Genomic DNA, 20,029 nt, shown 5'->3' on the forward strand with positions numbered 1-20,029 from the left:
AAAAACACACATTGTGGCAAACATCACAAACAAATGTCTGAACTGCAGGTTTTTTGGTTCTTTGTTTTGATAATGTTAAAACCGGTTCAGCTGTCAATTCAGGCTGGACTAAATTTTCTTTGTCCTCTAGAATCGAACGACATAGTTCTGAAGATGAGACAGATTCTCCTGATGATTAGTGCATTTTGATTTGATGTTTTTTTAATTTTTCGCCACTTCCTACTTGTGTAAGCGCAATATTCACGTCCAACCTATCCTCAGCGTGGAAGTTATCCTTATGCTTAAAAAACAAAAAATCCTCTTGAGTGTAAGCCCTGCTAGGGGGGAGGGGATCACAAAAATCTATCTACCCTTCCCTGGCTTATCTATTACTGTCCGGTCAGTGCAAGCCCGGCTAAACCCAGACTGTTTAATACCTTAACCTTAGTCTAAATGAAAAAAAAAAAACTTTTAACAATTAATCAAATTTATTTTACACATGGAACCGATGATAAAATCAAATAAAATAAAGAATAGATAAAAATCTACTGACATAAAACCGAATGTAACAAAACAATTTATATACAACAAAACACGACTAAGCAAAACTCAACGTGACAAAACACGACAAAACAAAACACAATATATTCAAAACACCCAACCAAGTTGGGGGGGGGGGGAGAGATAAAAAAAAAGGGGAACATAAGAAAATGCATGGATAAATATAAACAGCAATATATACATGTTTAAATACTACTAACTTCTTTTAAAGATATCTAAAGCCTTGAGGTAAAATAATCCCTACTATTACAATTCTAAAAACAATTCTCAAAAACACAACTAACCACTGTCTAACCAAGAACTAGCAACTTAAAAATAACGAGTAAAACAAATTCATTGTAGAACTAATCTTTCCTACACCAGGAGCATCCCGAAGCCATTGGTCTACCTATACAACATCCATATTGATAACATTGAAGTTAACACACTCCGCTAAGGCCCCAATGAAGGCAGACACAAAGCAAGTGACTCAACATTACATTGCACGAAACAGCACACACATTAATTTTAAACAACCTAAAAGTCGAGGCAAACTAAAATACTCATTACTGTCTAACACAACCGACTATTGACTAAGCCAATCTTAGTCATCGTGGGGGAACCCACAATAACACATCATATCAAAGTAAAACAATCAAGTATATTCACACACGCATTCGCACCAGTTTAGGAAACCCTCCTAAACATAAACGACAAAAACCACGTGGTATAAAACACGCCAAGGGTTTAGAAAATACCAAAAACACATTTTAAACTAACAAAAAGAATACACCACGTGTGGAACAGACATGCCGATGCCCACTATCTCGTTTTAGATGAAAAAGAAATAAAACGAGAACACATCGGCAGTCGCATTCATACAAATCACATAAAGATACAATATAAAAAAAAAATACCACACACAACTGACTTGACCTACATTCTTGCGGTCAAAAAGAACGAAATTATCCGAGCGGTCAGCTTTTATACTGACCGCTTCGGGCGGAAGGGGAAACCCGTAGCCGCTGCCCAGTGGACCATTCACTCACAGATTCGCAATCAATAAAATAATACAAAATAAATCATCCATTCACCCGCTCGCATATAGTAGTGTTTTTTTTTTAAAGTTATGTATATGAAACATAGATACGTAATAAAAAGTAGAAGTGTCAAAATGTTAGCGATACTTTTAACATTTTTATATTGGTTGAATTGTGCAAGATGTAATAATATTTAAACAATATTTAAACAATATTTAAACAATATTTAAACAATATTTAAACAATTTTTAAACAATATTTAAACAATATTTAAACAATATTTAAACAATATTTAAACAATATTTAAACAATATTTAAACAATATTTAATCAATGTTTAAACAATATTTAAACAATGTTTAAACAATATTTAAACAATGTTTAAACAATATTTAAACAATATTTAAACAATATTTAATCAATGTTTAAACAATATTTAAACAATGTTTAAACAATATTTAAACAATGTTTAAACAATATTTAAACAATATTTAAACAATATTTAAACAATATTTAAACAATATTTAAACAATATTTAAAAAATAGGCCTATTTAAAAAATATTTAAACAATATTTAAACAATATTTAAACGGCACGCGGAAACTCGCACAAAACCTGATAATGGTTAATGGAAAAATACGTGACCATCTTCCAGTTAAATCTCTTAAAAAGATACACACATTCATATTCTGTATCATTCATCGGCTTTTCCTCGGCCAACATAAAAAAGGTGCTGTTGTCCCGCTTTGCCTAAGTTAAGTTCTCCTGGTAGGGCATCTCTGTAGATCCCGATATAGACAGAGTTCACATAGCTAGTGGTGTTTATGTACGCCAGTACTGCCGCGTATTCTTCAGCGTCGTCTATCTCCACAAGGTAACCTCCGTAAAACTTGCACACATTCTCCGCAGCGCCGACATTCATGTAGACGTTTCTGGAAATTGCGAAGGTGGAGTTGTTATGACTGAAACCTGGACCAAACAACAAATGTCGTGTTGTCTGGTTGATGTTGGAAAGGTCGAGAGTAAGATAAGCCAGTTTTTTTATTGGCCAGCTTCAAGTCCTGATCTAGTCGGATCTCCTCCTGGAGCTCGTCGTTGGCAGGATGTCTTGTTGTGACGTCAGTTACAGCAATCCAATCGATATTATGTCCGACAGCATCTGGACCTTGCACTGTACACAAGTAGTGTCCAGCCTGCAAATCTCTTGGATGGTCCCAGTGTAGCTCTAGAAAAGAGTGACCAGTGGGTTGAATGGAACCGTTGGCGGTGAGACCTTCAGACGACAGCACACTGACCCTTTGACCTAGAAACATGACCACTGAGGCCAGCTCTGTGTAGGGGCTGGAACTGTTGGCAGCACGTGATACGATGCTGGACAAGATGGCGGACATGTTCTGCTGGCTGGTCTGGTTGACGTCACACCTAACGGTCAATGACGTCAGACCCAGGTCTATCACACATGGGTTGGCAGATAGTTGAACTACACCATCTGAAACATGGAAATGCTGATTAAGCCCCAACATGTTGAATTATTTAAAATTTCTTTTAAACATTAAACATATGCAACACATTGTACTGACCTCCAAGGCAAAGTTAAGAATTGAAGTTTAAAAAATAACAAAAAACTATTCGAGTTAATGTGCAATCAAGCATTTATTGTTACCGCAAGTTATAAGAAAATATGTAATGCGTCATAGTTGAGTCCTCCGATAATTTTTCTAGATCATACTAGATCATCCAGTTCTTCGAGGATAGCTTAAGGGGGGGGGGGGGGGGGGGGGCTCAGGTAGAAAAAAAACTTTTTTAATACTCGTTAGAAACAGTTATTTCTTTACAGCTTTATTAAGATACATCCGCATATGCATTTCCACTAAAAAAAATTCTTGGAAATTTCTTGGTAACTATGACAACGGCGGCCATCTTGAAAAACTAACCCCTTCGTAGGTTTTCCACCAGCCATAAAATATTATATTTTAAGCCCAATAAATAATGAATTCATAATCTTCTTCCATACTTTGGGGCACGGAGCTAAAAATTTCAAGTGCATATCTTCAAAACAATTTATTATGATTTTTCAAAATTCGTGTCCGTTCAAAACACCTAATTTTGGGGCAAAACTTATTAAAAGCGCCACCCCCCCCCCCGTACCACCGTATTATCGAGGCGTAGCGACCCTTCCCGCGGACAAATTTTCGATTAGGACCCCCCTCAAAAAACTTTTGATTTGCACCCCCGTCAAACTTTCGATTAGCACCCCCCTCAAACTTCAATTTGTTTTTCCAACCCATTTAGGCGCCCCCCTACGGACAGCACCCTAGACGACGGCCTAGTTCGCCTTATATGTAGCGCCGGCCCTGTGGGGGGGGGGGGGTATAACCTCTCCCATGGACCCCTATATATATATAGTTCGTCCCCGGGCGCCGGGAGAGATCGCTACGCCTCTGTCAAGTAATCGTGTTTACAGACATACAGGCAAAATCGCAAAGTGTTTCCTTTTCCATGATCAAGTAGAGAGGTGAAAGATTGTAAAATCTTTCAAAATATCTGTTAATTATCCAGCACGATCATAATACTTCCTCTTTATTCTGACAAACGCTGAACACAAAATAAGCTCATGTATTTCATTTTCATTAGTTTAGTCATTCATCACCGACTTTATATGTAGTTGTTTGATATAATTAATTTTCCGTTTCCCAATTAAGGCACAAGTGTCCTAAAAATGCTTCTCCACCCACTGTTTTAAGCGCACTTATGTTATACAACTACACAAACAAGTAACATCCAGGATCCATACAGCCACAGGCCAAGGTGTCGTCCATAAATGACGTCACACTCGTAAGGAGGAGGAAGGTCCGTAATTTTTGACGGTGTATGATGATGGGGAGGGGGGAATGTCAGATAGTGTTACGTCACACTTTTGCATTATTAAAAAAGCAATGTTAGAAAACGAAGAATTTTAGCCGATAATTTGCAATTTAGAAAACTTTTCTAATAAATTGTAATAGAAATAAATTAAAATACTCTGTTGACAGAGTTCAGACACGATTTTGGATGGAGGGGAGGTAAAAATCATAAAAAAGGAGTATCCTAAGTTATGGATACTCGAACCTACTTTCTGACACCTTAAACTTACTCTATAAGCTTTTATAATAGTAATAATTTGGACGAGCCGACCCAAGGCGTATCATGCGCCGCTATTTAGTTGTTTTATTTTCTATTTTTCAGTAATTCATAATTTGTGAATTCGACAGTACCAATGCTGCCACTGAGAATATTTGCTTTAAAACACTATCAGATGGTCGTTAAGGACGATACACCCCCCCCCCTGAAAGCAAACTCCTATTAGTTACCTCCCCTAAGTTTAAAATAGTTTCAAACTACATTATCTGCCCCTAATAGCCGTCACTAAACCTGACTCTACGATTGTAAACATTTAGTTTAGTGTGAACCACAGTTCACCAGACCATGTAGGGGTGGGGGTGGTAGGGTAGGGAGCGTGCTTACAGCTTGGTGTTTGCTATCGTCTTCAAGAAGATAATTATATATATATAGATTGTGCACTTTTTGTGCAGTTGGGCTATAAAGTTTAGGCCTATATCAAAACAATTGTTTTTGAGAAAACGACTCACGACTGCAGAACATTTTATTTTACTTGTAATTGATAAAAACACAGTAAAACAAGTGTTTAAAATGTCAAATATTTCTTTTGTAACTGGAGTTACTGCCATAAAGCCATACTGTAAGATAAATAAGATCCTGAAATAGGAAAATGTCAAGTTGAGGTTGTTAAAAAACTACACATTTGTAATACTTACATAAAAGTTTTTGATAGTTTAGTACCCTTGTCATTACATCAGTTTGTCCATACACCTTTGCAACTTTATACATTTATGTAGTTTAAAAAAACATGAGAAATAAATTCACCTATCACACTTCTATAAATTACCATTGAGTCTAATGATTCACAGCAAGCTGAGCTTAGCAATCAAGACTTAAACCCCATTTTTATTGATCTATGTTGGTATGTATCAAACTTGTGCTTAAACAGTTAGATTTTAAAGTGTATACTGTACCTTAGTTCAAATATGTGTTTCTTTTATCACTTGTCATATCCAACACAACATTTTACTAAATTACTAAATTAGCTAAGGTTGATATTAGGTCTTTATGCACATTTACATATGCATTGTGTACTGTTAATTTAAACGAAAAAAAAACATAATGAAAACAAAAGTATTTCTGCTTTTCCTTACTAAATTTTTTCATATTGCTGATTCTGTAATTTTTCAACTAACTTGATGCACATTTTTAATGAGGATTTAAGCCTTCACTTTTAAAAATTATATTAAAAATGTGTGTAGAAACTCATGTTAATTAATCTGCAGTGTTACCGATAGTATTAGAAGTATTTTTATTAAGAATTATTAATAAAACTTATTATACATTTATATATATTTACCATATTTTTATAAAATGTCATGTAAAATTGGAAAAGCATCACAGTTTTCCACAATGATAAAATTTTAATTTTTCTCTAGGCTTTGTTATTACTGGCAGCCATCACGACTAAAAATAGTAACGTTTAAACTTATTTTTGTCATTGTATCTATAAAGTTATTTTTTTAAAATTAATAATCATTTTTTATTATCGAAAATGTGTATTGTATTTTAAATTGTCAACTAATAAGCGGTATTATGAATAATCAGATAGTTTTGTTTATCAATATTTTTTCCTGTTTGCTTTTTAGTTATTGTTAATTTCTTAAATAAATATTGACATTACTTTTGTCATAGCAATAAAATGTGATTATTACTTTCTCGTATATACGAAGTATAGAGAAAGTATTGTAATCGTGCACAAAAATCATTTGAAATTTTAACAATTTTCACGGTATTACACCTCAGTCCTTCATCACATCCGAAGTATAGAGGACTTATTTTAATCGGGCAAAAATTATCAATCCAGATTTATCAAAATTAAGAGGTTTTATGCGTAATCCAGTCTGAAAAACTGGGCTTTGCAATTCTGTCCGTATGTCTGTGTGTCTGTCTGTCCGTGTGTAAACACGATAACTTGAGTACCGTTACAGCTAGGTTGATGAAATTTCATATATAAGTATTTTATCAAAATCGTAGATCCGTATCAACTTTTGAGCGATTTCCGATAACAGGAAGTGGTATTTTTTCTACTTTGAATTTTTCAAAAGCCTATAACTTGAGTACTATTTCAGATAGATAAATGAAATTTCACACGTAAGTAAAAGATCTAATTCTCTACCTTCTATTTAATTTTGAGTAATTTCCGTTGACCGGAAGTAGTAATTTACGCTACTTCCGATTTCTCAAAAAAACTAATGTAAATTTTTAAAGTACTAATAACATTGCGCACTATTATGCACTTTTTTATTAGGCATTAACTTGGTGTGCAATTCTTTTGTCTACTAGATTTTATTCTATTTTTAAATTTTAAGTATTCAAAATGGATTAAAAATCATGTCTATAGCCCGAGTTCCCATCAGCTGTTGTTTTATATAAGAATATTCGAGAAAGTTTAGGGGAGATCACTCCCGGATTATTTTTAGATTCTATTTGAGTTGTGTGTTGCAATCGATTTCTATTTCACCATTATGTATGTGGCATGCTTTTAGCTGTGTTGTTAAATGAACCAACAATTTTCACAACAATACTAAAATTAAATAACTTAATTTCATGTGGCAAGAACAAACTTACAAATGAGTTAACTCCATTGCTCAGTCAGGATAAAACAGGCTGGTTTTAAATGCAGACCACACCGTGTGACCCCATTTAGGGGAGTGACACCAAGAAAAAAAGGGCAAAATGCATACAGAAAAATGATAATTCCACTTACATAATAATTAGAGTAAGTTAAATAGTCTTTTAAGAGGAAAGTTGACAAATCCCGACGACAAGAGCGTAGAGGGGGTGGGGAGGGTGACACAATGACATAAACCTGCTAATGATAGAGAAAATATGCTACATCCAGCTGAATTTATCACCGACTATAGGTAAAAATTGTTAGTATTATCTGAGCACAGATTGTGCACTTCTTGTGCAGTTGGGCTATAGAAGTTTATAGCAAAACCATATTTTTTGAGAAAACGACTCACTACTGCAAAACATCCATAAGTCAATCATTTTTATAATTTTTTTTTACTTGTAATTGATAAAAATAGTAAAACTAGTGTTTAAAATGTCAAATGTTTCCTTTGTAACTGGAGACCTAACAAGCAAGAGTTATCTGACACTGACCTTACCTAACTTACAGGTACAGGGTTTGGAGCATCACAAGAGAGTAAAATACACCCCAGCATTCAAAACAGATTGGCCTCATTGGAATTTACATACAGAAAGTGTTGTTAGAAAAACAATAATAATAAAATTTGCCACACACTTTAGCCATTTTATTTATTAAAATTTTCACGTTACAATTTCTAATAATTCACTAAATTAGATTTACATTACAATGCTACTTTTAGCGCAATTTCCATACGGACAATTGCGATTATTAACTCGTCAAGGATGGATGTGTGTCCGATGTGTGTCCGCAGCTTTAAGTCGTATCACCTCAACGAAGCAATATCGAGGACTAGTTCCAAAAGCAAATATGTTAGGCAAGTTCCGAGGATGATTGTGGGCCAAAACAATTCCGGAATTCCTTCCTGGATTTCCTGTAAAAGCCAAAAAACCTTGAAAAAATGCAATTTTTTACCCATATCTCGGCAACCAGACCACTTAGCAACTTGAAACATTTACCAATCGATTTCTGTCATTATTTAGAACAATATTGCCGAAGAAAGTTTTCAAAAATATCCTTTCGTTCGGTCACAAAAAATTTATTAAGGAAAGTGCGCTTAAATTGTCACTAGACTTTTTATTAACTTGTTTTTTAATAGTAAGGAATACATAATTAAATGACAACTAGCCAAAAATTACATTATGTTGAAACTAAGATACCAAAATGTAACAATTGCAGCTTAAGTCTTTCTTTTCTTCAAATTTATTATTTTATGCTTTTTGTTTTTTTAAATGTTACTTTACGACATTGAAATGTGTGGTTAATCTTTAAATTGTATAGCCTATATGAATATGTGAAGAAGATTATTTTATACTCTTTTAAATCAAATAGCATGCAGTGAGGAGTCTGAGATTTAGCATAAAGTTCATATTGAGATGGTGTGAAGAAAGATAAAATCTATATATAACATGTTACAAATGCATTTAAATAAACTTAAAAATAACATCTAGCAAAAATAAGGAAGTAACCATAAGCCTTAGCAATGGTTGGAGCAACATGAAGCTTGGGGTTAGTTCCATAAGACATGTAAATAGTGGGGAGGGAGAGGAAGTTTTTACATATGGTCTGTTTGAGTTATACATTGCAGCCAGTAGAGTTTGATCATATGATTTGAAATTTCATACCTCTCAATATAATGATTAAGGACATTTAGCTAAGGATGAAAAAGTTTTTACAAAAAATATTTTGTCTGCTCAGTTTTGATGTCACTGTACCTGTTGGCCAGATGCCACTGTGACTGCTGGCCTGATGTCATTGTACTTGTCTAATGGAGGTCGTATTAACTGCCAACCTGATATTCTGTTATGTTGCTGTATGTCTGACTGAGCTGTTTGTGAGTAGTTTAAATGTGTAAAGTATGAATGATAATTGTATTACAGTACTTATATTGTAAATATCTACTCTAGTAAATGTAAATAATACATTGAAGTTGAACAGCGTGTTTTATTTTAGTTAGCTTCTGTTATTGTTAATGTGTAATTGGTTTGATCAGAATTGGTTAACTCCCTTGTCCCAATAATTGTGCATTGTCAATTTTATATAATCTGAAACAGGCAAATTAACTGTGTGGCCTGAACAAAACCATGCGGGTATAAAAATAAAACCCTGGGTCTCGAAAGTGATAGCTTACTTCTTCTATCATACATATTTACAAATAACACAAAAAGAAGTAGGATAAATAAAGAAAAAAATGTACACAAGTAGCTGACATAATAGAATACATTTCTTTTTTACAGTATGTATAATAATTGTCACAGTAAATCATTTAGGACAAACATCAAATTCAAATGGCTCTTTTTCCCAAAAGAACAAAATATCTCGTAATAATTCACACTTCGAAGAAAACCCAATAGGACAAACATCACATTCAACAAGATTCAGGTGGCCTTTCATCTGAATGAATCTTTTTATGTATTCTTAAATTAGAACTTAGAGAAAACCTTTTATTACAAACATTACATTCATGAGGCCTTTTATATGCTAGTCCCTAAGTTTATTTTAAAAACCAGCCACCCGCAGACCAGCAAAAATATTTGAAGAAACTTAAATTATTCAGGAACCATTTTTTTTTTTTTTGCTTTTTGTCCAGCTGATAGACAATATGAATAATAATAAATAACTGACAAAAATGTAAACATCTATCTGAATCTATCCAATCAAAAGTGAAAGCCAGAACTCCAGAGAGTCAGCCTCAAGAATACGCAAGATTCTAGAATTTAGATTTAGTTGTATGATAGATCATTTTAAATACACAAAAATACACTTAACTTGATTTTACGGATGGACTTGTGATTGTTTATGAAGACATTGGAAGCTTAGGGCCAGCAGTTGTGGCCAAAGTAAGATAATTCTTTATTATTTAGATCTAGTAGTAGTTGTTATATTTAATTTCTTATATGATATTCTAGATCTAGTGCGCAGTACTACACTTGTAAGCTGTCACACTGTTTAAGTGTTAGATACTCAGTAAATAGATCAAGATCAGAGTTTCTTCCAGTTTTTACCGCCCCCCCCCCCGAACGAAATAAAATTTATATAATTTATATAGAAAATATATACTTTTAACAGTGTCCGCCCCCCCCCCCCCCCCGAAGAAAGTCTACCGCTCCCCCGAAAATTTCAAGTGCCCCCCCGGAGAAAAAAGTCTGGAAGAAACACTGATCAAGATGATTAACTCAAGTCACACTACATTAAGTATGAACACAATTTACTTTATGAACACTTTTTAAAAATGATACATTGTTACGGGTCTCTAGATCTAATGAAATTTTAATATTGTCCGCGCTGGCAACATTCTTTTTTGAGTTTTAAAATGTCAAATATTGATTAAAGATTTAAGCGTTTTTTATTTCCTCGAATAATTTCACAAGTTCGATATAAATTATATATATATATATATATATATATATATATATATATATATATATATATAACGGGAGCCCATTTGACGGGAGCCAATAAGTCGGGGCCCTTTTCGCGAGGCTATTTTGACTGGGCCGTTTTGTCCCGGGCCGTTTAGACAGCGCACCATATATATATAAATATATATATATATATAAATATATATATATATAAATATATATATAAATATATATATATATATATATATATATATATATATATATATATATATATATATATATATATATATATATATATATATATATATAAAATTTATAAGGTCTACATTATAGGCCTATAATATAGTTGCAATTGGTGTCACCCCCCACCCCCCGAGTTGCTTATGGCGTCAATTTCTGCAAGCATTATATTAATCCACCAATTAATTAATTTGGAAAACACCATTTAAGGAGGTGACATCATGGCAAAAATAACCAGTTCCATTAATCATTAATTAAAGTTAAACAGTCTTTTACGTACAAATTGACAAATATTACAAGGTGGTGGGAGTGACACATATTTGAGGGGGGGGGGGGTGAGATTACGAAGTACCGCATCGGGTGACGCCCAACCTGGCGACGCCACTGTGTACAGTCAATAGTAAAGAGGTTTATCTATAGTAAGTTTAATGTACGTGGATGAACTCTAATTAATCATTAATTGAACTGGCAAAAACATATTAAAATGTTGCATATTTTCGCCATAGTGTGACTCCCCTCCCCTTGAAAAATGGTGTCACCCGTGCGGTCCCTACATAACGCCCCCGGCACGCAACGCCTCTGTGTGACAATACATATTTTATACAATGCAAAAGTGTCAAATCTATTCTCTTCACTAAGTTACTGTACAGCCAATCAATATTTGTCCAGTACCTGCCTCAACCATTGGAGGCTAGCAACTAAAATACGTGTTCTAAAACGTCGGAACTTGGACAGTGGCAAGCATGGGTTTCTTGCCACGGTTGTGGGCCTGGGCCAGGTGCCCAAGCGGCTGTAAGCTGTCCGTAAACTATCTACTCCACCTATTCTCACTGTTCTCTGATGAGTGTTTTTATCCTGTTTAAAGTTTAAGATGCTTTTCTTTACAGTATAATTCTTTTTAACGAGTTTGAAAAATAAAATATTATAATCAATATTTTCGCATGGAATTGGAGAGCCGCATCTTGACATCAAAAGAGCCGCATGCAGCTCATGAGCCGCAGATTGCCGACCCCTGACCTAGATCTATATACTATATATTGTGTATAATGTAATAGCATAATAGTAATATTAATAACATAATTGGGCCTAACTATTACTTATATTAAGCCTCTTTTTTAATTAATTACTAAAAGTCTAGATTAGTGATGAAGCCTATTTTAAAGACTAGAGCTAGGCAGCTAGGGTGTCATCAATAAATGATGTCACACATTTTTTGACGATTTTACCCCCCCCCCCCCCCTTCCCCTCCGTCACACATTGTCACAAAAAAGCCAGACTCCCCCCCTAAAATGATGTCACACCTCAGCCTACAACCCCCCCCCCCCCTCAAAATTGCAGTTGAATTTTTATTTTTCCAAAATCTTGTCTGAACTCAATTCCTATTACAATTTATTTAGTTTTCTAAAACGCTAAATAACGTCTAAAATTCGTTTTCTAACATTTCTTTTTTATAATGCAAAAGTGTGACGTCGCACCATCTGAACACCCCTCCCCCTCATCACACACCGTCACAAAATTACGGACCCCCTCTCCCCCTACAAGTGTGACGTCATTTATGGACGACCCCTAGACTGTCTTGCACTGAAGATAATCTTAGGCTAGGGTTATTGCTTATAGTTAAAATATTATTTGTGTTTTCCAGCATGGCTCACATAAATATTTCTCATTTAAATTGTTAGAATAACCTTAGTTGTAAGTAACATTTTCTGTCATTACAAGATCTTTAATTACTTTTTAATTTAGAATAATTAAAGAGTATCAAATATTTCTCTTCCAGCTCTAAATGTTTGGTCAAGTGGATACATCCTATTAATTTAATAACTCTAGCATTATAGAACAAAAGAAAATGAGAGAGCAAGTGGGTCACTGTGACATCTGTTCAAAAACATTTTCTTCTTTTGAAAGATTACAAAAACATTGGAATAAAAAGCACACAGAAGTGCAATCTATAAACTGTTGTTTTTGTGATTTTATAGTTGCAGAGGAGCCATTGTTTGCTAAACATAAAAAGGAATTTCATCCAAAGGATAGGATGGCGTGTGAGTTTTGTGCTTTTACCACCAGGAAATGGAGTAAGCTGAAAAAACATCACACAGAAGTTCATATGGCTCTATCAAAAGAAAACATTGTTTCTGATTTACTAAAGGACAATTTCAGAGAGGAAACCTTGATATCTTCATGTAAATACCCACCAGATTACAGATCCACTTCTTCAAATTGTGGAAATGTAGAAGTCAAGTGCTCAATACTGAAGGAGAAAGAAAATGTATCATTAACTAATGAAAAGATAGCTGAGTTGTACCCCAATATGTTCAAAACATGTGAAAAGTTGCAGATAAATCATGAAAATAAAACAACTGGACCTCAAAAGTTACAGTCTTTAACTGGGCAAAAATGTGAATGTGCTCTGGAGAATTGTACAACTTGTCAACAATACCATAATGATAAACAGAGAGAAAACATTGCTACTGGTTTACAGAAGGACAATTTCAAAAAGGAAACCGTGATATCTTCATGTAAGTACCCAACAGATTACAGATCCACTTCTTCAAATTGTGGAAATGTTGAAGTCAAGTGCTCAATACAGAAGGAGAAAGAAAATGTATCATCAACTAATGAATAGATAGCTGAGTTGTACCCCCCTATATTCAAAATGTGTGAAAAATTGCAGATAAATCATGAAAATAAAACAACTGGACCTCAAAAGTTACGGACTTTAACTGGGCAAAAATGTAAATGTGCTCTGGAGAATTGTACAACTTGTCAACTATACCATAATGATAAACAGAGAGGCAGTGATCCTCCAACTGAGATTTCTGTGTGTGACATTTGCCAAAAAAGTTTTAAATCCTTATCTCATTTGGCTTCTCATAAAATTGTACACACTCCAATGCAATGTTACATATGTTGCCACTGTGATAAAAGCTTTAACATTGGAGAAGAATATGATCTACACTTAGCAACACATTTTAGGTATAAGCCATTTAAATGTGAAATTTGTGAAAAATGTTATGTAGATAAACGTTATCTTAAAGCTCACATTAGATTGCATAATGGAGAATCAATTCACAAATGTGAGAAATGCAATTACACAACACCTTATTTATCTCTGCTTAAAAGACATCAAAAGATTCATTCAAATCCTCAATCAATTATAATTCAGGTAGATGGTGTTGATAAATTACATACTTGTGATATTTGCCAAAAAGGTTTTGATTCCTTAGCTCACCTGTCATCCCATCATCTAATACATACAAATATGCAGTTTTATATATGTGACCATTGTGACAGGGGTTTTAACTTATCAGATGAATATGATCTACACCTTACAAAAACACACTTCAGACACAAACCTTTTAAATGTTCAGTATGTGAGAAATCTTTTACCAGGAAAGATGCACTAAGAGTTCACACAAGCATTCATACCAGGGATTTACTATACAAGTGTGATACATGTGAATACACATCAAATGAAAAAACTGCTTTCTTAGTTCACAGGAGAGTTCACATGAATACAAAGCCTCACAAATGCAATGCTTGTGACTATTCAACAGCTTCTAGAGGATCTCTAGTAAATCATTTAAGGATTCACTCTGGCGAAAAGCCATACTGCTGCAACATTTGTGATAAACGATTTAACCAGCGTATAATCTTAATCCGCCACAAACAACGTATTCATTTAGTCTAATGTTTTCACTGAAAACAATATATGGCTTCTGAATTTTTATTGATATCTAACTTTATGCTGCTGTTTGATTTTTATAGGTATTGGTAGAAAAATACTAATGATCTTTTTGCATACCAATTATTCTGTTTATACCAATCAATAAAACACTTGGGGTATGTTTAAGATACACAAGTTACAGTATTTCCAACAGTTGGCTTGTGTCTCTTTCAATGTCATAATACCACACATTTTCATTTTTTAACTTTATAGTATTTTTTTTTAACTGTTTGTCATATGTCAAGATATAGATTTTGTTATGCATGGTACTTACTTACTTAATCCTTAATACTTAATTGGAGTATAGGGCAACAACAAATCTCCGCCATTCCACTCTGTCTTAAGCGAGCCACTTTAGTTCATGCCAGGTCTTGCCAGTAGCCTGCACTTCTTCTTCCATCTCTCTCCTCCATGTTCCCAGTGGTCTTCCTCCCTTTCGCTTTCCAGGCGGAGTCCACTTTAGCGCCATGTTGGGGAGTCTTCTTTTTGCGTAGGACATGGCCCAGCCATCTCCATCTCCTCATTCAAACTTCTGAAACAATGTCGTTTAATCCTGTCCTTCGCCATATTTCCTTGTTCAGGACTTTGTCATCCCACTTTATTCTGAGGATGCATTGGAGGGATCTTCTTTCAAAGCCTCTGAGTCGGCTCTCTCCTTTCTTGTTTAGTTTCCATGACTGTGCAGCATAGAGGAGTACAGAACATACATTAGACTTGTAGATCCTTATTTTAGTTCTCTGCTGCAGTGAGGATGATTTCTAGATCTTAGCGAGTCTGTTAAAAGCTTGTGCTGCCATTGCTATTCTGGTGGCCATTTCTTTCTCCATGCTGTCATTAACTGATATATAGCTGCTGAAGTACTTAAAGTCTTTTACCTCTTCTAGCTCTGCTCCATTCGCAAAGGTCTTGAGAGCACTTTTGGTTTTTATTTTAAGTTTATCATTAGCCCACCGCTTTTAGCAATTTGCTCTATTTTTGTTGTTTTTGCTTGGATGTCTTTTTGGGCATGTGAGAGTAAAGCCAAGTCATCAGCAAAGTCACAGTCCATGGTAAGCCTATGTTATTTTCTTTCTAATTTGAAACTTATCTTAAGTTTTGGTAAGTGTATTTTTCTTATATCACTCAGAGAGTCATTAATTCAACTTTTAATTTGATGTATAAAATCATATATGATGTAAAAATATTTCAGACATTATTTAAAGAATATAATGTGTTCAAAAAAACTTCAAATAACGACACTCATTTGTTTTATCAGTTGCAACACAATGTCTAGTAGTAATAGTTTGTGCTACATAGGCTTATAAATTAACTTGCTAATTAATCAGTAGTTATGAAATATTTTCAATAACATAACAGCTCACAGATTTCTATTCAGGTGGCACTATGGACTCGAGCAGGGGTTGGCAACCTTTTGAGACGGAAGAGCCAAAAGTTACAATTTTCAAAAGTTCCCATTTTTTAAAGAGCCATTAACATTTTTATTTCAAATATTTTATAAGGATTAGGAAAAAATGGATTTTTTTATTTAAAATAAATAGCATTAAATATGAAATAATGTTTATTCAAATAAAAAAAAATACTCTTGTTTCGCCAAGTTATGAAATAAGTATACAAAAAATAAAACTATAGGACAATCCCAATCAATTTTAGAAGCTGTTAACTTTTTTTTTTCTTGACAAACATCACAGGCTAAGAAATGTGTCCCCACCATTGTACCCAACCGTCCAGTACCCGGCTCAACAGTAGAAAGCTAATAACTAAATAACTACGTCACTCATTAATGATTATTGACCGATAGGGAAATGCATTCTGAATAAAATAACATTCCCCATTTAACGATATTCGTAAAATTCGGCACATGGGCAGTGGTAAGCATGGTATTGTTGCCACGGGGCTGGCTACAGCATGGCTGTGGGGCTGGGCCTGGTGCCCAAGCGGCTGTCCGTATACTTTCTATTGCACCTATTCTCACTGTTCTCTGACAAGTTTTTTCTTCTGTTTAAATGTGTGTGTCTTTACATTTTAATGTTTGTTATTAGTTTTGAAAATGAAATAATACAACTATTAATATTTGTGCAAGGAGCTGGAGAGCCGCATCTTGACATCAAAAGAGCTGCATGCGGCTCGCGAGCCGCAGGTAGCCAACCCCTGGACTAGAGGATTCATTTAAACTCCCAACAATACAAATGATTTTGAAAATTATACTTATACACTTGATTCTCACCTGTCATCTGATCAACTTGTACATACACCTATGTAACTATATATAATATTACTAGGTAGTCATTGTGAGAGGTTTTAATTTATCTAACGAATAAGATCCACACTTGATAGACACTCATTATAAGTTTACCCTTTTAAATATACACTGTGTAAAACATATTTTACTTGGACAGTTAAACTAAGAGTTCACACGAGTGTACTCATCAGAGATCTACTTATAATGTTCAAAATGTAATTAGGGCCTACACAACAAAAACAAACTGGATTCTCTGTCCATCAGTGAATTCACAAGAACATATAACCTCACACCTGCAATGCTTGTCACTTATTTACATCTTCTGAAAGTCATTGCAACCTATGTGTTAAACAATGCAGCCAGTGTCTAGCTTTAATTCACCTCTTGCAACTCATTCATCTAGTCTGATGATTTAATGAAACAAAACTGGGTTTTTGTTACCAGTTTTATTGGTGTATCATGTTAATCATCAAACCAATATAGCATTACGACAGTTTAATTTTAAGTGGATAACATTATTGATGACAAATATATATGCCTTTTATATATTTTTATACTAATTTGTATAAGGTGTAAATGTTAGGGGGGTAAAATGTGTCTAGAAACAGGAGATAATCTGATGTGTTAATTGTATTAGGCCAATGTATTTTTGTTTGTAAGGTTGTTAATGAGGCTAATTTTAGTTCATTTAAGTTATCAAACTTTATTTAAATTTCCACAAATTCTATCAATTTTGAAAAGGATCAATATTTTGCATAATGAGAAACTTTATTTTTTTTTCTGAGCTTTGTCCATCAGAAGGTGTTTTAACACTACCATAACCTAATTCTCCTCTTTGTTAACTATTACAAAAAGATTTTTAAAAATTTTCTAATTTTTTAAATGTACATTTTGTTTATTTTTAAATTGTCAATTAATAAATAACATTATGTCTAATCTATTTTTGTTTCTTATTATTTTTTATTTACCTGTTGGATTCTTTGATGTTGTTAATTATGTTTATACATTTTGACATAATGTTTTTCTCAGCAGTAAAACATTATTGCTGAGATTCATTTCTAGTTGTGTTGGTGATGAGATTGTATTTTTCATGTTGTATGTGGCAAGCTGTTAACTCTTTTGTTAAATAAACTAACAGTATTTACACAAATAAGTCTCGAGTTTGAATTAGGATTTAAGTTAGTAGAACGTTCCTGAGTCCACCCAGCTTTGATGGGTACCCAACTCACATTATGGAAAGCAGAGGCGTCTGGGAATAGTATTGACCACACTACCCTTTAATATGCCAAGGTTCCTGATACAGATGAACTCCACTTCATCTGCTCATTTGTCTTGGGCACAAATGGGGAAAGAAGATGATTGTTCAAATAAAAAACTAAGAACAAATGACAATTTTTCTTTGATGAAACTTAACCTATGTAATAGACCATATTAATGTTCTGTTAGGATTAAGGATGGCTTTTTAAAAATATTAAACATATAATTCCTCATTCTAACCCTAGGCAGTAATTTTCTACTGAGATGCAATAAAAATAACTACACAATTGCGACTGTAGCACAGATGTAAATTGTCCGATTGTACAGAACGGCTTTTTAATATCGTGAATTGTTTGAGAAAATTTGCAGTCACTGCCCTTTCTATTTCCCCCTATAATAGAAACCCTCCCCTTCTTCCCCTCCCTCCCCCGTCCCACACCTAGCATGTATACTTCCCTTTCTAATTTTTTCAAAAGTGAGAAAAGCCAATTTCAAGGCAATTAATTTAAGATGTATTTATTTTTGAGCTTTGAAAAAAATTGAGTCTGTTCTCTCTGTATGTATGTTTGTGTTGAGTTCAAAAGATTGTCTTTGTGATATATACTTTTACAGATATAACCTCTCAAACATGGCACTTTTTAGGGTGTTGGAAAAAAAGTTAAAAACCAATTCATACTTTTTTTTTACTACTTGAGATATATGAACAAATTTAGTGCCCACTATCTTAGAATCATGAGTTCTTGACATAGCAACTTTCAAAAAAGTTCTAGGAAGGTTTTGAAAAATCAGTTTGACACTCCTACAAGCAGTGACTTTTACACTGCATGATCAAACATGTTAAATGAAATGGTAATAAAAATAATAAAAATACACGTTTTTATTTAGCCTTTTCACGTTCGTAACCAAGACACACTAGGTAGATGAAGTAGAGTTCATCTGTTTCAGTGACCTCAGTATATGAAAGGAAAGTCTTGTCAGCAGTATGACCAGCCGCATTCCGCCCCCCCCCCCCCCTGGTACCTATCAGAGCTGGGTGTACACATGGCCATTCTACTGACTTGAACAGGGATTCAAACTAGAGACTTTCGGGTGAGAAGTCCGGTTTTTTACTGCTTGGCCAAGCCATCCCATAATCATTTTACAGAATGTAATAGATTGGAAACACTGACGACAGAAACCATGCTGTTTGTATATCATACTTTATTGGGCCTCAGCTAACATGATGGAAACCGGAACAGGAAGCAACGATAGATAAATACAAGGGACATCACTCAATAACAACATTACAAATATAACTAATACAAAAAGAGTGAGTTCCCTTGACTTCACAAATCTCAATATATTACATCCCTTTACCCTTAGTAAACAACAACACATCTCTCAATAGAACAATTGATAGTATCCTAAAATCACCAAATATATTGTAACATGAACATTATGGTAGATTACACCCTTACAAACAATGCACAATATGCTACAACATAATCAAGATACAAAACAATGATGTCAAAGTCCTTTTGACCTTTAAAATCATAGGTCTAACTTATCTGGGACTTTGATTGTCCTGTTTGACCTTCTCAGTGGCTTTTGATTTGGTGACTCAAGATTCTGACCATATGAATTCTCTATCTCAGGAGGTCTAGGATCTAAATCATTAATTCCAGAATTTACATTTTCTGACTCAAGACTACTTGGTTCACTCATATCAACAGAACTTGGTTGTGGAACAAACTGAGTTGGTGTGAACTGATCAGATTTGGTGGGATTGAGAGATTCACACTTATTATCTGCACAAGTTATTTTTAACTGGTCTGCATGTCTACGGGCAATAAGT

At 34.1% G+C, this 20,029-nt stretch overlaps 1 protein-coding gene and 1 long non-coding RNA gene across 2 annotated transcripts; one reads left to right on the top strand and one right to left on the bottom strand.

The window, feature by feature from the left end:
- Window positions 1-7,889: 7,889 nt before the first annotated feature.
- On the bottom strand, window positions 7,890-11,611 carry LOC131955865 (uncharacterized). Its single transcript, XR_009388907.1, has 3 exons — window positions 11,530-11,611; window positions 9,089-9,201; window positions 7,890-8,247 (listed from the first exon to the last, which is right to left on the bottom strand). It is a non-coding gene; the product is annotated as an uncharacterized LOC131955865 (long non-coding RNA).
- Window positions 11,612-13,576: 1,965 nt separating this feature from the next.
- Window positions 13,577-14,684, top strand: LOC131955860 (zinc finger protein 714-like). Its single transcript, XM_059320148.1, has one exon. The coding sequence runs from the start codon at window positions 13,629-13,631 to the stop codon at window positions 14,661-14,663; it is 1,035 nt and encodes a 344-aa protein (XP_059176131.1). The 5' UTR covers window positions 13,577-13,628; the 3' UTR covers window positions 14,664-14,684.
- The last annotated feature ends 5,345 nt before the right edge of the window (window positions 14,685-20,029 follow it).

The sequence above is a fragment of the Physella acuta genome, unplaced genomic scaffold (assembly GCF_028476545.2).
Source record: "Physella acuta isolate Inbredline_101_S28 unplaced genomic scaffold, ASM2847654v3 ptg001111l, whole genome shotgun sequence".
Classification (NCBI taxonomy): domain Eukaryota; kingdom Metazoa; phylum Mollusca; class Gastropoda; family Physidae; genus Physella; species Physella acuta.

Coding starts and splice junctions, on each gene's coding strand:
- LOC131955860 (XM_059320148.1), top strand. CDS start 13,629: ATGTGTGAAAAATTGCAGATAAATCATGAAAATAAAACAACTGGACCT.